Source organism: Haemaphysalis longicornis, unplaced genomic scaffold (genome assembly GCF_048455015.1).
Source record: "Haemaphysalis longicornis isolate Haplotype H1 unplaced genomic scaffold, Haemaphysalis longicornis Haplotype H1 scaffold_1, whole genome shotgun sequence".
In the NCBI taxonomy this organism is placed as follows: Eukaryota; Metazoa; Arthropoda; class Arachnida; order Ixodida; family Ixodidae; genus Haemaphysalis; species Haemaphysalis longicornis.
The window spans coordinates 278,807,271-278,829,538 of NW_027526203.1; the positions used below are offsets into that span (position 1 = coordinate 278,807,271).

The 22,268-nt window shown below is 48.9% G+C and overlaps 1 protein-coding gene across 6 annotated transcripts in view; it reads left to right on the top strand.

Annotated features, from left to right (window-relative positions):
• The window catches only part of LOC144146608 (uncharacterized), a 478,728-nt gene that overhangs the window by 340,331 nt on the left and 116,129 nt on the right, over positions 1 to 22,268 (top strand). For all 6 annotated transcript variants that reach the window (XM_077678547.1, XM_077678552.1, XM_077678560.1 and 3 more), the window contains 4 exons: positions 702 to 800; positions 3,905 to 3,949; positions 5,029 to 5,064; positions 6,159 to 6,290. In XM_077678547.1, coding sequence (XP_077534673.1) covers positions 702 to 800; positions 3,905 to 3,949; positions 5,029 to 5,064; positions 6,159 to 6,290 — 312 coding nt within the window. The remainder of the gene's footprint in view (positions 1 to 701; positions 801 to 3,904; positions 3,950 to 5,028; positions 5,065 to 6,158; positions 6,291 to 22,268) is intronic.

Below are 22,268 nucleotides of genomic sequence, written 5' to 3' on the forward strand. Positions count from 1 at the left end.
TGTGACTTATTTCAGCCGAGATTCGGCGGCCGTAGCGCTAGCTGGGTTCATGTGCGCCGCGAAACCGCTTTCTTTAGGCCCCACCGCAGGCGGGCACTTCTTGATCCCGTCATTTGCGGACACAGCTCAGACGCCTTTGAATGGCATGCTGTGGTTTGCTTTATTTAATACAAGTTTACAATAGCCCAGTTTAAAGTAACACTATTTCGGACGACTAACCCAAGCTTTCATGCCTTGAAAAAAAAAAGCAATTCACCGCACTACTTGCGGCTTTTCGTCGTAGGAAGTTAGTCTGCACTGGGTAGTTTTTCTCTTTTTTTTTGTCGCAACGGCAGCAGTAAGCTCTACGTGATCGCACCAGAAAAAGAGTAAAAAGAAAGGTCTAGTGCACTTGATGCCTGTCGATTGGATTGCCTATTTCGCACAATGATGTGAATTATTATGCTGCGAAACCGATAACCCAATCAGACACAGCACTGGTGCACTCAGCGCTTTGCACGTATCTGGCGTGTCATTTATTTGTGTATTTGAATGTACTGTGCTTTATTTTGCTTGTATTTAGACTCCATAGGTTTTTATTGAGCCAGTTAGACTGTGGTAGGTCGAAAAATGTTTCATGTCAAAATATATCCGACTTTGGCCTTCCGTTGGTCATGTGTCACGAGCGTCAGCGAAGCGGCTTGACTCGGTGCCTGTCGCAGGGATCGCAAGGAGAGCCCGGCCCGCCGGGTCCCCCCGGACCCCCGGGACCACCAGGCCTTCCCGGATTCGATGGCGGCACGGGACCACCCGGACCCATTGTGCGCACCTTCTCAGCTCTCGACGCGCTTCGTCCACTTTGACGCCCCTGTTGTGCACTTCTCACGACTCAATTCGACATTAGTTTGTTACTTGTGTCGACGCCGCCTGTATAATCATTGCCTAACGCGTGAGCGAAAAATGGCCAAACAGCCACTCTCCTGTTGCCCTCTCCTACCCTTTCCCGCTCCGTAGCCTTCCTGCGTGCTTTCATGTACGCCAGCCAGCGCCGCTTCTCACAAACTATGCAAAATAGTTTACAGTTTGTCTAGCGTTCCCTATGCGGTGCTCCGACGTCTTCGAGGCAAGCTGACAGACACACTGGACACACGCTGTAGAAGTGGGTGCAGTGTTCGCGATCCGCGAGCAGTGACGTAAGGCGGGACGTCCGCCGGCGCGCGCCACATACCGGATGAGTGCCTGAACTAAGCGTTCCTACCGCTCCCATTGGAAAGCGGGAGACGCGTTAGGCAATGTTTATACAGGCGTCGTTGCTTGTGTTAGTATGGCTACCCTGCTGGACATTACGAGGCGAGTGTAGAATAACGCCGTGTTCATAGCTTGCGTTTGTTTAATCTTTCCTGATCGCGTGCCTGCTTTTTTTTTTTTCGAAAACATTTCTACGCGACCCCCAGCCCCGTCTCCCTCCTCCCAATCCATCGCTGTCGCAATAGGCAGCGGTACTCTATGTATCACGTTAGTGGTGCTGAGGTGGACCAGGAATAGGACCGTGTAAATCACGTGCCCACGTTGGTGTTCTGTGCATCAGGGTGCTTTATGGCAGCGGCAAATATATTAGGTCCGGAGTACCTTAGAATCGCACAATGTCGGTCCGCGTCCGTGTGCATAGAATTTACAATCGCAAAAATCACACAGGCACCGGCAGGATTCGAGCCTGTGTCTGGTAGACCAGACAGAGTTAGTGTCAGTCGTCTTACCCATTGGGCTACGACCGTGAGTTAGTACCCGAGAGTCAAACGGCTTACTCCCTCGCCTGTAATGGTGTGGAGTACCTTAGGACCTCCCAACGTCCATCCGCGTCCATGTGTGCGCACTCCACCCTCAAGCGAAAATCAAGCGAAACTCGATTTGAGCTGTGAGTTGCAGTTTCATTTAGGGAATAATCAAGGTGCAACTCCCGGCTCAAATCGAATGACGGTCGGGGCGCAAATCGGATGTCACTCGGGGCGCAACTTGGATGTCATTTCGAGTCCCCGTACTCCGCACCCTCGCCATCATCCACGGAGTGGAGATGCTGCCATTTTTCTACCTCGTCTCGAATGGCTTCTACGCGTGTTCACGTAAGCTGATTTATGTATCTTAGTACTTCGCATATCTTGTGTTTGGCTCGCTACCTAAACATAATAAAACGCGCTTCTGAACACTATGTCAAGCCAGCGCGATAAACCAATTAGCTATGTTATGCAAGACGAAGTGCTGTTAGATACCTGCTTTTGTGTTTAAGGTTCAATTATGTCCTTCGATGAAATAACTCCCTGGTGAAGTACGCAGGAAACAGGTACTGTAATTTTAGACATAATAGACCTCTTGACATGTTTTATTGCATAGTTATTTGCAGGTCTTATTAATTTACCCATCAAAAAATTATATATATGAAAGAACCTATAGCTATCCTCTCAAAACAAATCTAGGCTGAACCTCGAGGCATGTCACCAAACAAGCTTGAGTGTTGCGTGCCCCCCCCCCCCCCCCCCCGCCTCCCCCAAAAAAGAAAAATACAATTATTAGATATCTCAATCAGAGTGCGTTGTCAAGGATATCTTGTTTTCATACCGGGAAAATAGCGGCTAAAGTGCAAAGCGTCTGTCATGACGCCGGCTGGCGCGCTAGGTGATAGTGTGCTAAGCCGAACACAGCGTGGGAACAGCCGGGGTCATACGACGAAAGCACACCGGGGCCGCTTGAACACAGGCTGAGCTCAGCATAAGCCTTGCACGTCAGCATAACACCGGTCATTTCACCAGAAGAAACTTCCTCCTGATTGTGTGTACCCTTAAAATTCTTCCTTTCTTAATTAACGAAGGGAAACAAACAAAAATCAACTTTGAGATTCAACGTGCTAAGCTACGCCTAAGTTATGAGGTGAGTGCATGGTGCTAGAGGGCTGCATATTAATTTACCTGCATATTTACCGTGCGTTTAATGTAACGTAAAAGTATCTTTGTTTCTAGCCTGAATAAGAAATACCGCTGTCGTTGCAACTCGGTTTCTTTGAATCAACATACTGGGCGAAGCTGCAGAACGGCCTGGTTACCGCCTAGCAGCTGTTAGTAAAGAACCAAAGACAGCTTACAGAACACAGTCATTTGTCGGTTTAAATGTATGGGCAAACGGAAAACGATCCCGCGATGTATAACAAATGATCTACCTCGTTTCCATCACCTCCGGAGCTATCGTTCACTCCTGCCCGCTGATACCAGACATGGTCTTGATTCGGTAAGAAGGGGGGGGGGGAAGGGGGGGGGGGAAGGGGGGGGAAGGGATGGGGGGGAGGACGATATACATGAATCTCCGTGCACTCGTATTTCGGTACACATCCAGAAATCCTACGAGGCGGAATCAACCTGGAGCCCTTTAACCCCGATATTCTTCATACGAATGATGCTGTCCCGATACTTGAAACCCTAACGTTTCTGTCTTGAGGTATATTATGTTAGACTGCAGTGATATTAGTCAAGTACGCCCCAAAAATAGTAAATCCGCTGTACGCATGTATCCACATTTGCAGTGTACGCCCGCTGCATTGATAATTTGCCTCAGCGGCTGGCGGGTGTTCTGATTATGGTGGAAGAGGCTGCCCTAATTGTTTTGTAGACTGCCCTTCAACGCGACGCTGTGGCCTGACTTGTGACCAGTGTTGCCAGATTGGGGTATTTATAGCCAAATTGGGCGACTTATTTTTTTTCCTGGAGTTGTTTTATAGCATCCTCGATTAACCGCACCGGTGCACACCGGGGCACACCGGTGCGCCTTTTCATCCTCGATAAACCGCACCGGTGTGCACCGTCATAGAGTTTCATACTAATATACACTAAAGGGAAATCTGGCGCCACTGCTTGTGACTTTTGCCCTTGATTCTTTTCAGGGCCCTCCAGGTGAACTGGGTCCCAGTGGGCCGCCTGGCCTCGTGGTAAGTCCGCTTCGCAGCAAACTCTCAGCTGCCTCTGCTCGAAACAAAGACAAACGCCCGCGGCATGGCAGCGAGACACGCCTGCTGCTCGGAGACCAAGCGTAGAACGTTCTCAAAAAGATTCACATCCCGCGTGACATATACCGAAAAACGAGTAGGCAATTGTGTAAAAAGCCGCCTCTTCAGGACTTTAAAGAGTGAGGCTTAGGGCAGAAGTGTATGGCTAAAAATATTTATTTATTTATTCCATTTAAATGTCTTTCCCATATGAGAAACAAAAACACAGGTACGCGATACGCGAGGACGTACGCTTTACGTGGGAGGAAGCTCGTTGGATCAACACCGTGAGCCGGCCTAGTTGGAATATATCCATGGCACCAATTGCGCAAAAAACAAACAAGGACAAATAAGGAAACTACGAGGACAACCGCCTCGGCCTCGGCGGCTGTTTACCTGAAAAACAAAGAACTATCGTGGGCCAAGTTTTTGGCGCAAGTTCTCCAGGTGGTAGAAATTAACCTTCAGCCCTTCGGGCGCAGCATAGCCCAGGCGTAGCTTCGACGCCTAAAACGCCAGAAAATTTAGCTTTACGTTCGTTCTTTTCTCTCTGAGCGGCTTTTTTTTTCTTTTTCTTTTTTTCGTCTTGAAATTACCAATACAAAAATACACGTTACAGATTAGGTAAATTAGGTTCGGTGTTTTTAGCGTGTCAGTGCTTTCGTGTGTATGTAGGTAGCACACACGCACTCTGGGTGCACCGACAATTCTAGATATAATATGCCCGATATTACGTGATTCTGATGTCTATCAACACTTAGTCGCCACAAGCTGAGACATTCCACTCTAGTGTATAGAAGTATCCCCTTGTAATAACCGAGTTGGCGCGCCGTTTTCCGTCACGCAAACCGTCCGCTCGGGTGTTCCGAGACTTGCGCCATTAGGCTATTTTTTTTATTGTTGACAATATACTTCAGGCCCTTCGTGAGGCCCTTTCGGGATAGCGTAAGCTTTATTCGTAGAGTGTGCTGTACGCCGTCCACCGACTGCGCATGTGATGCATGAAGCTTTCTTTGTTTCAGGGGCCCGTTGGCAAGGATGGACTACCGGGACCGAAGGTGAGAATGCGCTGAAGGCTGCTCGCATGTTGTTGTTCATAAAGTTCCTCGAATCATACCTGCATCCGCCGCTCAACCGGACGCCCCAGTTATTTGCATCCTTGAACTGACACCGTACGCTCATGCCCGTACCCCAGTGATGTGTTTACCGGCGCAAGCAGCCCCCCCCCCCCTTCCCCCCCCCCAACCCCCCTTTTTTTTGACTCCCAGGAAACATGCCCTTGGGGTTTTCTCGCCTTCCATAGTGCTCGTGATCAACTAATGAGGCAGTGACACTCAATGAATGCGACGCAGTGAATGCGACACACCCAATGAATGCGAAACACAGCCGACGCTTTACGCAAGTACAATGGCATAGGAATTTTCACAGGCCAACCGGCGATATATTTATATTTTTAATTAGAAGAATCATGGCAGTACATACAGAAAAACAGGCGCAAGCAAGAAGAAGACGGATAATGTGAGAGGAGCACGGTAAGGCTAAGCGTGGAGGGCCCATTGATCCTAAAGGATCATGCAGTGTCATTACCAGAACGCTCGAGTGATTTGTGGGATGTTTAATTTCGATGCTAACAGAAGTTACATCCGTTTTCAAGACCACAGAAATCAGAGAAAATATCCTTTTCCACTTTTTTTTTTATTTTGCTCTTGGTCTTGGGTCAGACTTAACCTGCGTTTAACCTAAACACATGTGTATGTTGCTCGCTTAGCTTGGCGGTCGAGAACAGTGAAGGGATAGCAAAATTGTCACTTGTTTTTGTTGTTTAGCTAGAAACGAAATGTTCTACATTTCGCCTTATTAACGAAAACTTTCTTCGTTTGTTTCTGTGCAAGCATAGATAGACCATACGGATGTAGGCAGCGGTGCGCCTAGTTTTGTGGGGTTAAAAATTGTTTATGTAGTTTGTAGTAAAATATTTGTAGTTTCTAGGACTTCTCGAGTTACACGCGGAGCAGAGAGATCTGTGTCCTGCTGCATGGCGACCGTATCACCCAATCCGACGGCGTTATTCGCCTGCGCAGGACGGCATGGCTGCGGCAAATGTGTCGAATCGGGGGCAGTCCACGTACGTATTCTTTTTTTCCCTGTACAGGGCGAGAAAGGGGACAAAGGCGAACGTGGCCTTACGACGACGCTGGACGGAAACACGTTCCCGACGGGGTTCATTGAAGGCCCCGCAGGACCGCCCGGACCACCGGGTCCCGCCGGACCTCCAGGCAGGAAGGTAGGCCTCGCGAGGTGCCCTCCCGCAGGGCGCCGCCATTTGGGCATCAAGGGAAAGGAGAGAGAGAGAGAGAGAGAGAGAGAGAGAGAGAGAGAGAGAGAGAGAGAGAGAGAGAGACCTAGTAAACTTTGATGTACGGAAGAAACACTAGTAGATCACACATGACCACCTCATAGAGGTTACTAATAAGAAGCAAAACGTTTGCAGAGACTCCCTTCCAAGTGGGAATTGTCGAATAAATACTTTAAGCCGCCCCGCTACACACTAAAGTCGGTGCTTCACCACTAAACACCCAGTTATTGCTGAGAAGACATTTTTTTTATGTGCATAATAAGCAGTCTGATGATAAACTATAAAGGCCCGGGCTTTTTATTAAACAGCTCCATAATCCCATCAGCCCATACAGAGTGCCTTTGTCGAGTGCTTCGCTACTGTGTACAAATTCTTTGCTGAGAAGGCATTTTTTTCTGTGGCAATATAAAAGATCTTGTATAATGGTATGAAAGCCCTAAGGCCTTTATTGGATACCTCCATAAAACCCCATGTATCCGTGCAAAGCACTCTGCACCGAACCCTTTCGAGTCGGCTTCGCTACTATGCAGAAATGCAATGCTGGGAAGGCATTTATCCAGCGGCGGTATAGGATGTTTGGTGTCAGAGTATGACGGCCCAACAGCATTTTATTCAATACCTCCATACGACCCTCTGTTTTCCCATTGAGGGTTATACACTGAGCCCTTCTAAAGTCGGCTTCAGCAGTACACACAAATGCATTGGTGGACGGGCGTTTTTCTGGGGCAATATAATGAGTCTGCTGGCAAAGTATGAAGGCCCTAGCGCCTTTTCGCATACGTGGCGAAAGTGTGACACGTGAAGCGGTACAGACAGACAGACGGGGTGCCTCGTTGAGTCCGCATAGAAATCCGTAAGAATTTAAAAATTCTTCAGGGGCAAAACACCTGTCTAGACAAACTGTTTTGGCCGCATCTGTTGTGCGGAAATACTGGGTGCCGCACTGGAATAGATGAAACAGTAGGAAACTGGTAATTTCCGTCTTTTGCCGGCGAAACGAAATGGGGAGGACACAAAATTAATATTCATATTGTGTGATAATTGTATGCCGAATATTCGGCGCGAAAACGAACCACTACGGTTAGTACTTGCAAACACGTTCACTTGCCCAGATCTTTCGCATTTTACTGAAGACTTATACCAGTTCAGCCAAGGTAACACTAGGGCATAAATATAGGGCAGCACTGATTGCAGGGATAGAGCACTGGCGGAAGGCAGCCAGACCGAGAGGTGTAGCTGGACTAGAGTAGATAACATTGCGGAATGAAATGTCCACCCAGGGAGAAGACGAGAAGCGCGGGAGGGCCGGGGAATGTATGCGCAGATGTGAAGGGCCGAGTTCAGAACGTGCGTGGGGAAGGAGAAGGAATGACGCAGTGGAAAGGCTCGAGATCACCGTTCATTGTGCGTTGAACAAGCTCCACATTCATGGCGACAATGATTATGGTGATAAAGGCGACTATGATGACACACGTACCACTCTGTAGCAAAGCTGTAAATATCCCGTAGCTCCTCAAGGGGCATCTTGGCTTTGTGTCAGGACTGTGTACACAATGTACCCATCAGAATGTACAAATAATGTCTGGCTCTCAGGTTGCCTTATTGGTCACGCTTTTTGTGGGCCTCAGTAGTGACCTGTAAGACAACCCTGAGCAGTGCTCTCGACCGCTACTATTGCAGGTCGAACCCTAACGTCACTCTCAGCTTTAAATTGCGGTACTACTCGTTTTACGATTTTGTTAGTTTCCTGCGGGAAATTTTGCGAGCGTTCGACTTACAGTTTGTGGAGAGAGTTTCGGACATCGCTGGTGTCATTCCAATGCAAGGCAAGATATACAGCTCCCCGAATGACTAATGGTGATCTGACCTTACGTTCGGCTACTTTCACTCTATTCTTCTACCAGCTGGTTTGTAGTTGAAAATATTCCTATGATAGAATGATGTTCATTAGAATTGGCCAATATCTTGGTCCCACAATGTTTACGTTAAAATTTGCGGAGATGCTGCGGCCATTACAAAGTATTTAGCACAAAAGGGACCGCAAACTTACAGCTCTTTTGAACTAGTCATCTTGCATCTCAGCAAGCGGTGGGCAGCATCTCGAAAATTATGCCACAAGTAAAGGGGCGCATATAAGTGAACACCCCCGTTCACGAAAAGGCCTAAAGTGAGCCCAGTGTCAATAGTTTCGCACCGCTCTATTACGCTCGTTGCGGCAAGCCATGGAGTTTTGCCAACCTTCAAATAACCACTTGTACGCACTAATTATTGGGACATGTTCCATACCACACAATCGTTTTATAAACAGTCTCACGCGTTGTTGAATACCGAGAACCACCACTGCGTTGTAGGCAAGATCGCCTTGTCCAGGTAAGAACATATACTTAAGCAGATAACCAAACTAATGCGTGAAAAATTTACCCCGCGAGAATTGTTCTCCTTTTCGTGGTGGGCGAAGTGGTTCGGGAACTGTACCGCATCAAGTTAAGCCGTTTATAATAAATTAGATGAATTTGTTCTATTGCAACTCAAGATAGCAGTCTAGTAAAAATTTCCCACTGCGCCGCGAACTTTCACCACTACAGAGCACTGTTGGGCATATGCCTTCACTTAAAAGAAGTTATAGGCTGTATATTTCGGCCTTAGGTATATTCCGGTATGAATGTTTCTTTTTTTTTTTTTTTTTTGAACCCCATGTCCCGTCGCTGCCTTATTGGTTACGTACAGGTTGATATATATTCGCGTAGTAAAACTTTCTCTTCGGTCGCTTCTATTGTTTATGCTTTGCAGTAAGAGATGTATAAGCGGCCATTTTGATCATAAAACGGAGTTCCTCTTGTGCGTACAATTGGGATTGTCCGCTCATTCTCAAAAAAGCCCACTTTCCAAATTGGTGATCTAGCCCGGGCCTTATTACTTCGGAAACGAGCATCATTCATAACCATTTCGGTGCGACTACCCATTCCTTTAATCAAAGAATGACTGCGGAGTTTTATATGGAGCTTCATGGGCTATTATGAACAAAGAGTTAGAATAAGTCATCTCGACGTATTGGCCTTACCCCATTTCGAAATAACAAATGAAAATAAAAAGGAAAAACATGCAGCTGCTATCTCCATCTTAAGGGTCGGTATGCTGCCAAGAAAAAAATTGACAGCTTCCAGGCATATGCGGGAATCGACGTTAAGGTTGACTTGTGGTTGTATACACTGACTTCATCACTCGCATGTTTTTAATGCGCTGCCGCGTCATAGAAAACGTTGCGCGGAGGAGTCGTAAGGATGTGGTGCACGTCCACCGGCACGTTGACGATTTGACCGACGACACGGAACCCCGTGCATCATGCGCTAGACCTTCACGAGTTATTCCGCTTGTCGCTTCTGGGCGTAGTGCTCACGATGCCGGCCGTCCTTCATGACCGCCGTGCGTGGTTGCCTTGCCTCACAGCTTGGCACCAGACTGCCTTCCCGGTATGCACCACTTCTCACTGCGTATCGAAGACGCTGCTGTTGGTTGGCACTCTGCTTACTCGTTAGCTCCAAGAGCAGAGCACGCGATACATGAATGGACTTCGCCGGCCCCACCAGCTGCGATGATGATGATGATGATTATGATGATTATGATGATGATTATGATGATGATTATGATGATGATGATTGCTATTGGTCTCCCCTTTGAAGCGGGGTGATGACATGTCATCTTACCATAAAGGACTAATATAATCATGTTTTACACTCTTGGTTTAATACTAGCGCTGCTTAGGGCAGGCACTAAAGCTTATTAGGCCCGTAATACTTTTTTTTCCCTGTTACAGGTGGTAACTGTCATAGGCAATATTCCCCTCTCTGCTTTGCGATGCGCTGATGCCAGCGCCATCCGGTGTAGTAAGAAAGAAACCAAGCGGCGCATCTGGCTAGAGCACAGCACCAGTGCCCGAAAAGCCGAAAGTAGAGCCAAAAAAAGCTTCGATTTGAAATTGAACTGTCCCAAGCTCGTGTCCACCTACGCACACTTGGCACATGTCTACGTGGATGACTGAGAAGGACTGTCAGCTGCGCTACGTTCCAGAAGGGACGGCCTGTTTGCTTGCTTGCTCCTTTCCTTCATTGCGCTACAGGCGGCGATCTTCGTCGTTGGTATGGCCGGGTTCTCCAGTGCTGGAGGAAAAGCTTGAGGCCGGAAATCTGAGCGCTGCACTATAGTGCGCGCGTATGTATGCAGCAACCCTTGGGCGATGGCGGGACGGCTAACGCACCAACAAACTACTCCCCCCATTAGAAGGCGTGCCACCAAACGAAATGCTTCCTCCGCGACACCACCACCGCTTGGACGCCACAGTCCAATTGCGCTAAATGCAAACCGACTACGACGTCACTTGAGGTATTTTTGGCGTATCGTGGGAAAATGCTTCAGCCTTGGCGCGATACCTTCTGGATTAGAGGGTGTTGCTCGGAGCCCCTCGCTCTCCTCGCCTGCCGTGCGGCCCCCGGTCGCGGGACTTGGGGACGTCGGCGCCCGATGGATGGCGCTGGTGGACACGGGGCGGCGGGCGGTGGTGTGGAAGAAGCGGGCTGGTGCGCGGACACTCGGACTCGGGACTCTGGAGAGGTTTGGTGCGTGCTTTTGAACGGTGTACCTTGGCTAGCCTCGATGTGAGTAAAAAGTTCTTGTACACAACCACAGTGTACCTCATTCCTGGGCAACCGTAGAGAGCAGGCCATAAGCCCTCGCTGTAGAATTTTATTTACAATCAGCGTGGGAAGTGCGCAATTTTGCGTAGAACTGAAGGTACGCGAAAAAGGACGAACCGTCTCAAAGATGCGGCCACTTTTTTGCGTAGTAAGGCCGCTTTGGTCTATCTGCGCCAAGACTAAGCGCATTCTTCGTGAAGCATCCAACAAGCGAGGCTCGTTTAGTGCGCAAAAAGGTGACGAGTGCGATAAAACGGGGAGCAACGTGTATACAGGGTGTCCCAGCTATCATGCACCAAGATTTCAAGAAATAGAAATGGCGTTACTCGAAGAAAACCTAGTGCATAATGTTAGCAGTACTGTGGAGAAGCGGACAGTAATTTTCTCGTTAATGATACTTAATTAATTCATTACAATTAATTATCTACATCTAGATGTACTCTCATAATCATTAAAGGGTCTATGAGGCACTTGTAGATACCCACGAGAGGCATCTAACCACGATATTTTCAGCGACGAACTGACTGCGTACTCATTTATTCTGACTGATAAAAAAAACGAGAAATATGAAAAATACCACGTGATGGCGCTCCCGCCCGCGTCTGAAAGCAGCGCCCTGCAGTCAAAGTAGCCAAAGCAGAGTTTGCCAACCGAACGATATTTCTAGTCGAATGTTCCGTGCGAGTACTCCCTGCCGTTGTTTAGCCAGTTTCCGAAGCCGTCGTCCAGTCGAAGGCGAGGCGTCCATTGCCGCCTCTAAAGATCGTCGCTGTCGTCTTTCTGCATCCTTCTCCCGACGCTTAGCTCGCCGAAGGTCCTGTTCTTCACTCGTTTCACCCTGCCGCTTTGCGTGCTCCTACTGACGTTCCCGCTTAACTAACTCATTAGCAAACCGAGCGACATCTGCAAGATGGGCCGACACAGCTTGCCGCTTTCGCCACTGGGACCCCGCAGGCATCTTCGGTACAGATGGACCAGCGTCCTCGCTCCCTCCTTCACGCCACGGATGCACTCGCCCTCCTTCCCGCCGCCGTGGTGTGGAGGAGGGAGGAGGGGCGGCACTCTCTGCGGCGGCGGGTCACCTGGTATCATCACTTCAAGGTCAAACTGTCATGCACCGCGAAACTCGCTGGACTACGCCAATATTGTTTTCGCCATAAAATGCGCATTCATTCGAACGCGATTAGGTTTGGTTACGGATAATTTGAACTACGCGCCACCGCGCTGGCTGCTTGGCGTTTGGTACGCGGCCAGAGAATCGCACCCGCTTCCTACACACGAGGCTGCATCGCCTCCGGACCGGAGAGAAGAACGGATTGTAACGTAAAATCGGATAAAAGCAATCTGTAACCACCGTGGCGGACGTTTTGGAAGACGACTTCTGGAACTGGAGTGGTGTGTGGTGCGCTCACAAATGAGGACATCGTAACGCAGCTAAAAAATGCCGACCTTGTCGCTGCCAATGACAACGTGAAGGAAGAGGGCGAAGCACCAGTCCTGCCGTCTGCTCAGGGCCCGATCGAATGCCGCCCCTCTCTTCTTTAAGGTATATTCCCTTTTGCGACACGGTACGTCGCGCGACGGGCGTGGCGTGATGAGGCGGTGTTCACACTCGCGAGGAGCAATGATGGGCCTGCGTTTAGCGGAGCGACCTGTACGACTTCCGTGGTGCTTGCACCATTCGCAGTCAAAGAAAATTATTTTCCACGAGCGCTACAAAAACAGGTATAAATCAGTCTAGAACACATGATACAAACCTGGCACAGTGCCGAAAGCATTGCGGGTTGCGGGATGAGTCGAAAATAAGGAACTCAAGCAGGCTCTTTTCAAATATTATTTCAGGAAGAATACACACGTTTGCCTTCATGCCACAACACTTGCATCCCGACCCGCAAAGTTCGCTTCTTTTCGCAGACGCAGAAGTTCTGGCGCCTTCGAACTCCACGGTGTTTACTATTCGCCGATATAGGTACGAAATGCTGCAAGTAAGCCTACCGTGCCGCTATCCATCTAGCTATATACGAAGATTACTTCATTACAATTCAAACACTTATCTCCACAGTGATGAGCCCCACTCTGTTGATTCGTGCGTGTGTACGCTGAAGCCATTGACCAAAGATCCGAAATGCACAAGACGTTGTTTGCCGGCCCGGGGAGTCCGCCTCTGCGGGCCCAGCGGCGGCTCACTGCCGTTTGGAATGCCGGATGTAAACAAACGTTTCGTTTCCGGCTCCGTCAGCCCACTCCGCGGAAATGATTAGCTATTCGGTTTTGCGATCCCGTCGCGCGACGAGAGATTTCCGTCCGAGAGCGATCGGCTTCGCCGTCGCAAAGCGACTAAAAGCGACGGCCGGCTCATCGCTTTGCGACGTCGCGCGACGTCGCGCGACGTGCCAAGTCGCAAGTGGGAATGTGCCTTTGGTTTTGAATAAGGCGATGAGGAGGCCTTCGCTCGTTAAAAAAATTGGCTCATGTCCACGCTGTGAAGGTGATTGAAAAGCAAAGCTTTAAACGACACCCACAACAATTGCCCATGCGACGTCACTTGAATTCACACACGTGGATCTACAATGAGTGAAACAAGAGATTCTGCAGCCGTTACTTCGAATTCGCGGAGGCGGCGTGCCGAACACAGCAGCAGCGTCGGCCATGGCAGGGATAGAGCGGTGGACGCCGATGCCGTAGCCCGGTCGAGCGTCCCTTCGCTGTCTCACCCTTCGAGCGTCTTTCGAAGGGTGAGACAGCGGAGCCTAGCCATCCTGATGTGCTAGCTCAGGGCTACACCACCGCGCGACACAAGCGTAGACACCGAAACAATTCGGCATGTGAGCTTAGGGATTCCTATTTATACCGATTTAAACTAGTTAGTTTAGTAAGCTTGAGAATTGCGAGGAAGCTGAGGGAACTTTTATAATCGCTATTAATCAGGACCAGTTGCTCCTTCCGCCTTTTGTAATACCTCTTAAAACGCAACCGAACTGGTATTCATCACTTTAGAAAACGGAGTCCCATTCGTAGCAAGCAGTGCACATAAGGTAGCGTTTCTCTAGCGGCCAGATGTCTGTATGTGGTCTCTACATTTTGTTTTCCCGCCCTTCAAACCAATCCTTAACGTATCTTTGCCGTACAACCACTTAATTCCGTCGGGTCCGGGTTACCCAGGAGGTGTTGTCGAACAATTCAATCAAGCCGTGCGAAGGAAGCGTGCATTGGATGCCAAGCTGCTCCAAAACAGGCCCAAAACAACCGTCGCTAAAGCAGACGACAAAGCCGTACCGCCGACGCACCCGCCGGCGAGCAGGCACCCCCGCGGGGAACTATGGGTAAATTCTAAATTCGCCGCGCCATCTACAGTGGGCTCCGTGAGTGAAACCCTCCGACACCCCACCCCCGCCGCCGCCTCCGCTGCGTTGGGAGTTTATTGTCCCGCACGCCGCGAAAGAACCGTTGGTTGGTAGAGGTAGAAAACTTTGGTTTTAAAAAAAGTTGGCTGTCGCCTTGAAAGAAAGAAGGCAGTTACAATCACGGATTTTTCAAGCATCAAAATGTTGACGTGCCCTACTGCTTCCCAATCACAATGCATGGTTGTTCTTCACCAGTTTCGTTTGTTCGAACTTTCATTATTTCGAAATGAGACGGCTCCCTTTGATATTCGAATTACGAGCTTTCAGTGTATATTCGATGGCCGAGTAACGGCGCCAGGGCCCCACCGTGATCATTCACTGCAGAGTTCCTGTCTCGGGATTTTTACTGGAAGGTCACGGGACCTTTGGCACCATTCCTATTGACGCCGGCGACGACGACGGTCACTTTTCGCGATCCCGTTTTGCCTTTATAGAGACATATCAGGATTTCGCCTTAATAAACGTCCTTCACCATGTTAGCTTGCATGCGCGGCTCTTATCGATAACGACGAGCCAGTTCAGTTTAGCGCTGCAAGCAAGATGAACGTTAGAGGGTAAAAGTTGGGCCCCCAACTTGTATTTTACTCATCTGCGCAGGGGTGTTGAATCGCGCAACTAAAAAAACAAAGTGTCAGGACACCTACGCACTTCTTATGGGTTATAAATGCGAAAGCATAATGTCGATTGAACGCCTGGGCCGCCTTGCTTTCGCTTCGTGTTGTTGAAGGGCTTCGCCCTTTTGCCGCCGCGATGCATTGATTCGCCATCCACTTCCACTTTAACGCTTTCGAATTGCTCGGACCTGTCTCCTACGCGTTGCACCGCTGCTCGTTCCTGCTGCCGTGTAACGGGAGAGTTGACGACGAAGGAAAATTTCACTGCTTGCCCGTTCGCTCGTTTTCTGTGCTTTTCCGTGCCCTTCATCTGTAGCTTTGATTGATTGATTGATTGTGGGGTTTAACGCGCCGACGCAACGCAGGCGATGAGGCGCGCCGTAGTGGAGGGCTCCGGATTAATTTTGACCACCTGGGGATCTTTAGCGTGCGCCGAAATCTCGTACACACGGGCGTTTTTGCTTTTCGCCTCCATCAGAAAAGCAACCGCCGCGGCCGGGAATCGAACCCGCGACCTCGTGCTCAGCAGCGCAACGCCTTAGCCACTGAGCCACCGCGGCGGGTACCCTTCATCTGTAGCGTATTGCCGTGGACGGCCGCCTCTCGCTACTGCTGAGTTTCGGCTCGCGCTACGGAACGGCTGGTGATCTGGAACGGCTCGTGCATTGAAACGCTCCCCAAGGTGGAGGAGGAGAGATACGTTTATTGGAGCGGAAAGTGCTGTTGTGGGTGGCCTTCCTTTATTCCTTTATTAATTCCGTGTTCCCCATAATAAAAAAAAAAAAAATTCGGGGAACGAAACCCGCTCCAGCCAAGCTATGTCAGGTTAACAGACAATAAAAAATAAATAAAAAGGAGCGATAGCCCAAAAATATTTTTTTTTTTTTGTAGAAACCAATTTGTAGATGAGAAAAAAAAATGATACTTAGCACCAAACCAAACTCTTCACGCTTACCCAAATCACAGGGAGCAAGCTAATAGCGAATTGGTTAAGCACTAATGACAAAAAAAATCAGAATCAGTACAAATAAAACATACACACTAAGGCAGCCCCGCACACTGCGAAAAGAAAAAGGTAAACAGTGCACATATTATGTGGCATCGCACAGTATCGAAAAGCGGTCTACAACGCTATATAGCTGACACCAGTCAACAAAAAGTGGCACCTATGACTAGCTTGTGAAAGCATATCTCGCAAAGTTTCAAAAGCGGGGAGAAACAGCATGACGCTATATCTTTGTACACCGCATAAGAAAAAGACAGACAAAACTCAGTGCATGTTGCGCTTGCACGAGAGAACTCCAGTCCCACAGCGAATCAGGATACGGTAGCCAGCACAATTCTGCAGCCCCGCACACTGCACACATCATACTAGAAAATGCTGTTCATGTGATATTGCAGCCCCGCACACTGCAAAGAACAAAAGCCAGTCACACTAACACGGAACAAAAAAAACTGAGCACATCACTCGCGGAAAAGTACATCTTGACTCGGGTTGCTGGATATCTGTCACACTTCAGGCAGTGCCTTTGAAATAAACTCAACGAGTTCCGTTAAAATTTTTACTGCTACACAGTCATTCAATACTGTCCGTAAATGAGGGGGTTCCAGTGCTTTTCTTATTACATTGTGGAGTCGTCGAACGTACACAACTGTTCTTGTACAATCTTGTAAATAGTGAGAAATGGAAGGTGCGTCTTGTCCACAGAAGCATCGACATGTTACCGTCAGTTGTAACCTATAAAAATAATGTGGGAACCGTCCATGTGCAGTGATCAATTGAGTTAGCTTTTTTGGTGGAGGGAAGGAGGAGGGAATGTCCAATACATTGGGCATCCATCTGTACAGTTCTGTGTCGGTATTTTCCGTCGACCACCTTCGCTGCCATTGCAGGTGACCCTCTTTTGTTAATCGAGATCTCATCATGCGTTTGAACAGTTTACCGCGGGCATCTTCTCCTCTCGTAGCCGCACTTGCCGCCACCATGTCCGCCAGCTCGTTACCCCAAACACCTGAGTGTCCCGGTACGTGATAAAGATGTACAGAAACGACATTCGCGAGATAAAGGATGGCTATTTTCAATTGGTGAACTACGGTGGATTGATTAAACGGGTTGTCAAGGGCGGTTAGGACAGAGAGGCTGTCAGTGTAGTTGTGAACCGGAGAAGAAGGTGGATTATCAAGCAAAAACTGAAGTAGTTTGTTCAGGGCTAGTGCTTCTACGTCGAACGAAGAGGTTGGGGTAACGAGCCGGTAACGGCGCACTGCTTTTATAGAATCAGGCCCAGACATGATAACAAAGCCAGCACCAGCTGAAGTAGAAGTATGCGACCCATCTGTGTAGGCGTGTAGGCCAGGGATTCGTAATCTTTGGTTAGCATCGGCAGCATTAAGCCTCCCGCTGCTAATTCGAATCAATCTGGCTGGATGAGTGAGAGAGACAATGGGAAGGTCTACGTCGGATGGTTCGCAATTAATCGAGTTGAACGTGATGGATTGCCGCTCAGAAAACAGGAGAAACATAAGTACTTGGATATCTAGGTGTATGTCTAGAGGTAACGTATTAGCTATTACCTCTAGAGCAGCCGTTCTTGTTGTCGTGTACGCTCCTGTGACCGCAAACAGTGTAGATCTGAGAAGCGAGCGTACTCTTGCCCGAAGCATGGAGTGTTGACTCGTATACCACCATGCAGGAGCGGCGTACGAAACGGCTGGCATCACAACCAAATGATGTAATAGGCGAAGATGCTGTCTATTTACAATGGTGTGCATACGACTGAAGCGTATCATGGAGACCGCAAGGTTTTCGACAATGGTTCTGAGGTGATTAACGTGAGCGACAAAGGTTAAATGGTTGTCGAAAACAACCCCAAGGAGCCTCATCTCAGGCACATATCGTAATGACGTCCCGTAAAGTCTCACTGTGGGTTTTCGGCTTGCTCCTCGTTCTCCTCTCGAAACCAGTAAGCAGGAACATTTCGTCGGATTAATCCGAAGTTTGGCGTTGTTGCTCCAAGTGGTAATTCTCTCCAAGGCTTGGCGAGCCGCTGTCACAAGCTGCCTTCGCGTATCGCCATGTATTACAACGATCGTGTCATCCGCGTATGCCTGAAGATATACGTTATCAGGCATCGGAAGAGAGAGCAGACCATGGATATAAGCATTCCATAAAAGCGGGCTTAAAGGAGAACCTTGGGGGCTTCCCTTTGTAGCTGCATGGGTAATGCTTCCGGAGTGGGACAGAAATGACATTGTTCGGCCCTCCAAAAAGGAATGCAATAGCCGGTATATATTGCTAGGGCACCGTTGTGACCGGAAGAAATATAGAAGCCCTGGATGCCAAATTGAGTCAAAGGCGCCGGCAAAGTCCAAAGATATGACCAAAGATAAATCACCTTTATCCCTGCGTTCTTGCAGGGAGCGACGGAGATCCACCAAGGCAGTTGTCGTATTCTTCCCCTTAGTAAAACCATACTGGTGAGGATGGAGGAGACCAGATTGATAAAGGAAGAAGTATAAACGGGAATTTAGCATCCTCTCCAGCAGCTTCCCCAGCATAGATGTAACACAAATTGTTCGGTATGACGAGGGTTGATGTCGTGGCCTTCCAGGTTTTAAAAGGAACGTAATTCGGGCAATTTTCCACTGGGACCGGAAGTGTCCAAGCTGAAGGCAGGTGTTAAACAGATTGAGGAAGAATGGGGAAATGTGGGTAATTAATAGCTGAGTCATAAGAGTAGTAATACCGTCAAATCCAGGGGCTGAATTAGGGTTCAGGCTGCGGGCGGCTGCTCGTAATTCGGTTTGGGTGAAGTAGACGTCTTGGTGATCCGTCTGATATGGTGTGTGGGCAACAAACGTGCGTAACGCCATGTGAGCCAACGTATCAGTCTCCCTCGTATCCTCTGATATAAGTGTCTTTAGAAGAAGGTCGGCAGATTGTATGGTGCCAGCTGTAGAGCTGCCGTCAGCTTGCAGAAGAGGAGGCAATACTGTTGGAACTGTATAGCGGCTAAATGCGGCTTCAAAGGGACGCCCGAATAAGCTTCTTCTTGTTTCCCATGAACATGCCTGTCTTGCTGCAGTGACCTTCGCTTCTTCTATGTGAATCCTGTAGTCACTGAGGGCTTTGTAATAGGTAAACTTGAGATGTGCTCGCTGAAGCGCATCCTTGCATCGCTGAAAATGCCGACGTAGAACACGGACTGCAGACCTCTCCTTAGCAAGGGAATCGGTCCACCACATGCTTCCACTGTGTTTTTTTGGGACGCTCTCGTACTTCTTTTTGACACGATCAAACTTTGTATAAAATGCATTAACTGCAGAATCGATGGCTTCGGGCGTGGCAAAGCATAGCGGATCGATATCGTGAAACCAAGGATCACTTGTCAAGTGCTCAATCATGTGACGTGTAGCCGCTTTCGTTAGGCGTCTCTTACGAGGAAATGTAACTGACAGAGGGCTAAAAACTATTAAGCGATGATCTGCCAAAGAAGGCGTGTCATGGACTTTCCAATGATGACCACCTTCCCAAACAGGGCCAAGCAGTATCGTCAGGTCAATCCACGACTCTGCATACTGATTCAGAAATGTCGGCGGCGATGTCGGATCATTCAGTAGCCCAACTTACGTTCATCGGGGTTGTTGGCTTCACCACTTCGCACAAGCTCCCTGGCACCAACACGCACTTCGCACTGACCTTGTCCTTGGTGGGCGACTGGCATTCGGCAGTGCGTTAAATGCGGTGGCGGCCACGTTACCGGCTTCGGAAAGCTAACCTCGAGAACTACAATGCAGATCTCATCCCTCCGATGCTTTCAAGACGAAGCTGCAGCCAACCCATTGCTACTCCAATGGGTTGGCTGCAGCTTCGTCTTGAAAGCTACGGAACGGCTGGTGATCTGGAACGGCTCGTGCATTGAAACGCTCCCCAAGGTGGAGGAGGAGAGAAACGTTTATTGGAGCGGAAAGTGCTGTTGTGGGTGGCCTTCCTAGTCCGGATCGCCGCGAGCCGTGGCGGCTGCTCTTGCCCGAGACACGAGGTTAACCTGCGTCTCTAGCAGGCAGCTGGTCAGCTCGCACTCCCACTGCTCCAGGGAGGGGGAAGGGATGGGATTTGGGTGGTAGGGACAAGTCCAGACAAGGTGGTATGGGGTGTTGGGGGTTTTACAGGATGGGCATTCGTAGGGGTACATGGTTGGTGATATGTTGTGTAGAATAGTTGTGTTGTAGTATGTCTGCGTTTGTAGTCGTCGCCAAAGGCGTGCCTCGTTGGTGTTGAGAGATGGATGAGGAGGAGGGTAGATGAGGCGATTTCGATGGTAGTGGTACAAGATGTCTGTGTTACGACTCGGGACTGGGAGGTGATTGAGGGATTCCGGTGGGTCTTCTCTGCCTTCAGGGAATGCCCGGGTAGTTAATTCGCGGGCAGCGGCATGTGCCAAGGAGCCGTTTTTTGTTTTTTTTTTTTTGTCCCAGACGCCAACGCCGACGCCGGATTGTTTGCCCAATATTTAATCGCTTTCGCATCCATACACAGCGTCGATTTACTGAGTAGGCCGCCGAACTAATTGCAGGCGCGCACTCTAAAATATGATGCAGACCAGCACATGCGCGAAGCTTCCGAAGTTGGAAGACAGATGACGCTGAATGTATTGGAGGCTGTGCGCTCCGTTGATCGTGTTTTTTTGTATCCCCACTGTACAGTCAGCAAAAAAAAAAGCATCACGCAAACGGATTTCGTGGCATCGGCCATTCATATTCATTGTGGCATCACTTGGCAACCTAGATACGGTTGTTTGCGTGTAAATGATCATTTAAAATCTTAAAACCACCCTCACAACAAGAACTGGGGCCAGGTGAATTGGTGGGCGCAATCGATTTAAATCCAGCGATCCTCAATCGCGTCGTATGAGTTACAACTCAAGAGTATTTGAGGGCAAACTGATCGAATCACATACGACACCACGAGCCGCCGTAGAATTTTTATCAAGTGGACCAGCTTCATTTATTACCTTCGTCTAAATTCGCAATTAAATATAAGCCTTAAATGTTCTGGACAAGTTAACATCTAGTGGCAACTGTTGTAAGTGATCTTTGATAACGTGTGTCATGTTTCAAGAAGTGGAGTGTTGCTCATGCTCATCGCGCCTTTTTTTTTATGGCACATTGTTATCTTGGTGCCTTACGTCAACTTGTGTGCGTTTTAGCGCTCCGTTCTGGATTCTTTGTAGATGTTCACACTGTTTTTACAACTATATTCCTGCTAGGTTTTTCTTGGCCGCCGGGTAATGCTGCTTTGGCTGGACGGACTACATGTATAACTTATGTTTGGTTTAACGAACTGTGATTCATCAAATTTATGTAAATAATACAGTTACATTTATTTATGAGGAATTTACCGTATTACATATGGAAAATTGCGTGAGGATATAGCGGAAATGAACGAAAGAACTCAAATCAGCAGCATACATGCCTTATATCAGTGACGGTCCCAAGAGGGTGGGGGTGGGGGGGGGGGCGAAGGGGGCGATCGCCCTCTCCCCCCCCCCCCCCTTCAGCTTTTTTACTTTTTTAAGCATCCCACTTGGGCGAGGCCACAAACGAGGCCACAAACGTGAAATGCTGGCTCGAGCCAGCCGTTGTACCGCCAAGGGGGGCCAAAAACCACTGTGCCGCAAAGTGATTGTGCGCAAGCGGGTTACTCCGCATACGCGCGCACGCCGGCATTGTTATCACCTCCTCCGAGAAACTGGTGCAAGGAGGGGAGCGGTTCTTTATTCGCCCTCCCCTCCACCTTCCCACCTCCCCCCCCCCAAAAAAAACGCCCCCCCCCCAAAAAAAATCGCCCCCTCCAAAACCAACCTATGGGACCGCTACCGCCTTATATACGACATATATTCGAATACGCCTACAGCGCTTCAATACGTTACCCTTACTTAAAGAGACAACGCCCAAGGGAAGGTTACCCGATTTTTCTACAACTGCAGGCGGTGCGTGTCATCAAACGCTCTTTTTTTAAGAGCGTTGTTAAATACTGTACAGGTGAGACGGTATCATGAGAAGTAGAAAGGTATTCAATTTACCACAGTACTAGATTTACGTATTATTATGAGCAATATGAAAGGGAACACAGGAACGCGTGGCAAACAGCCTCGAAACAGACTCGGAGCGATGCGCGGATGGCGCTGTAAAAAA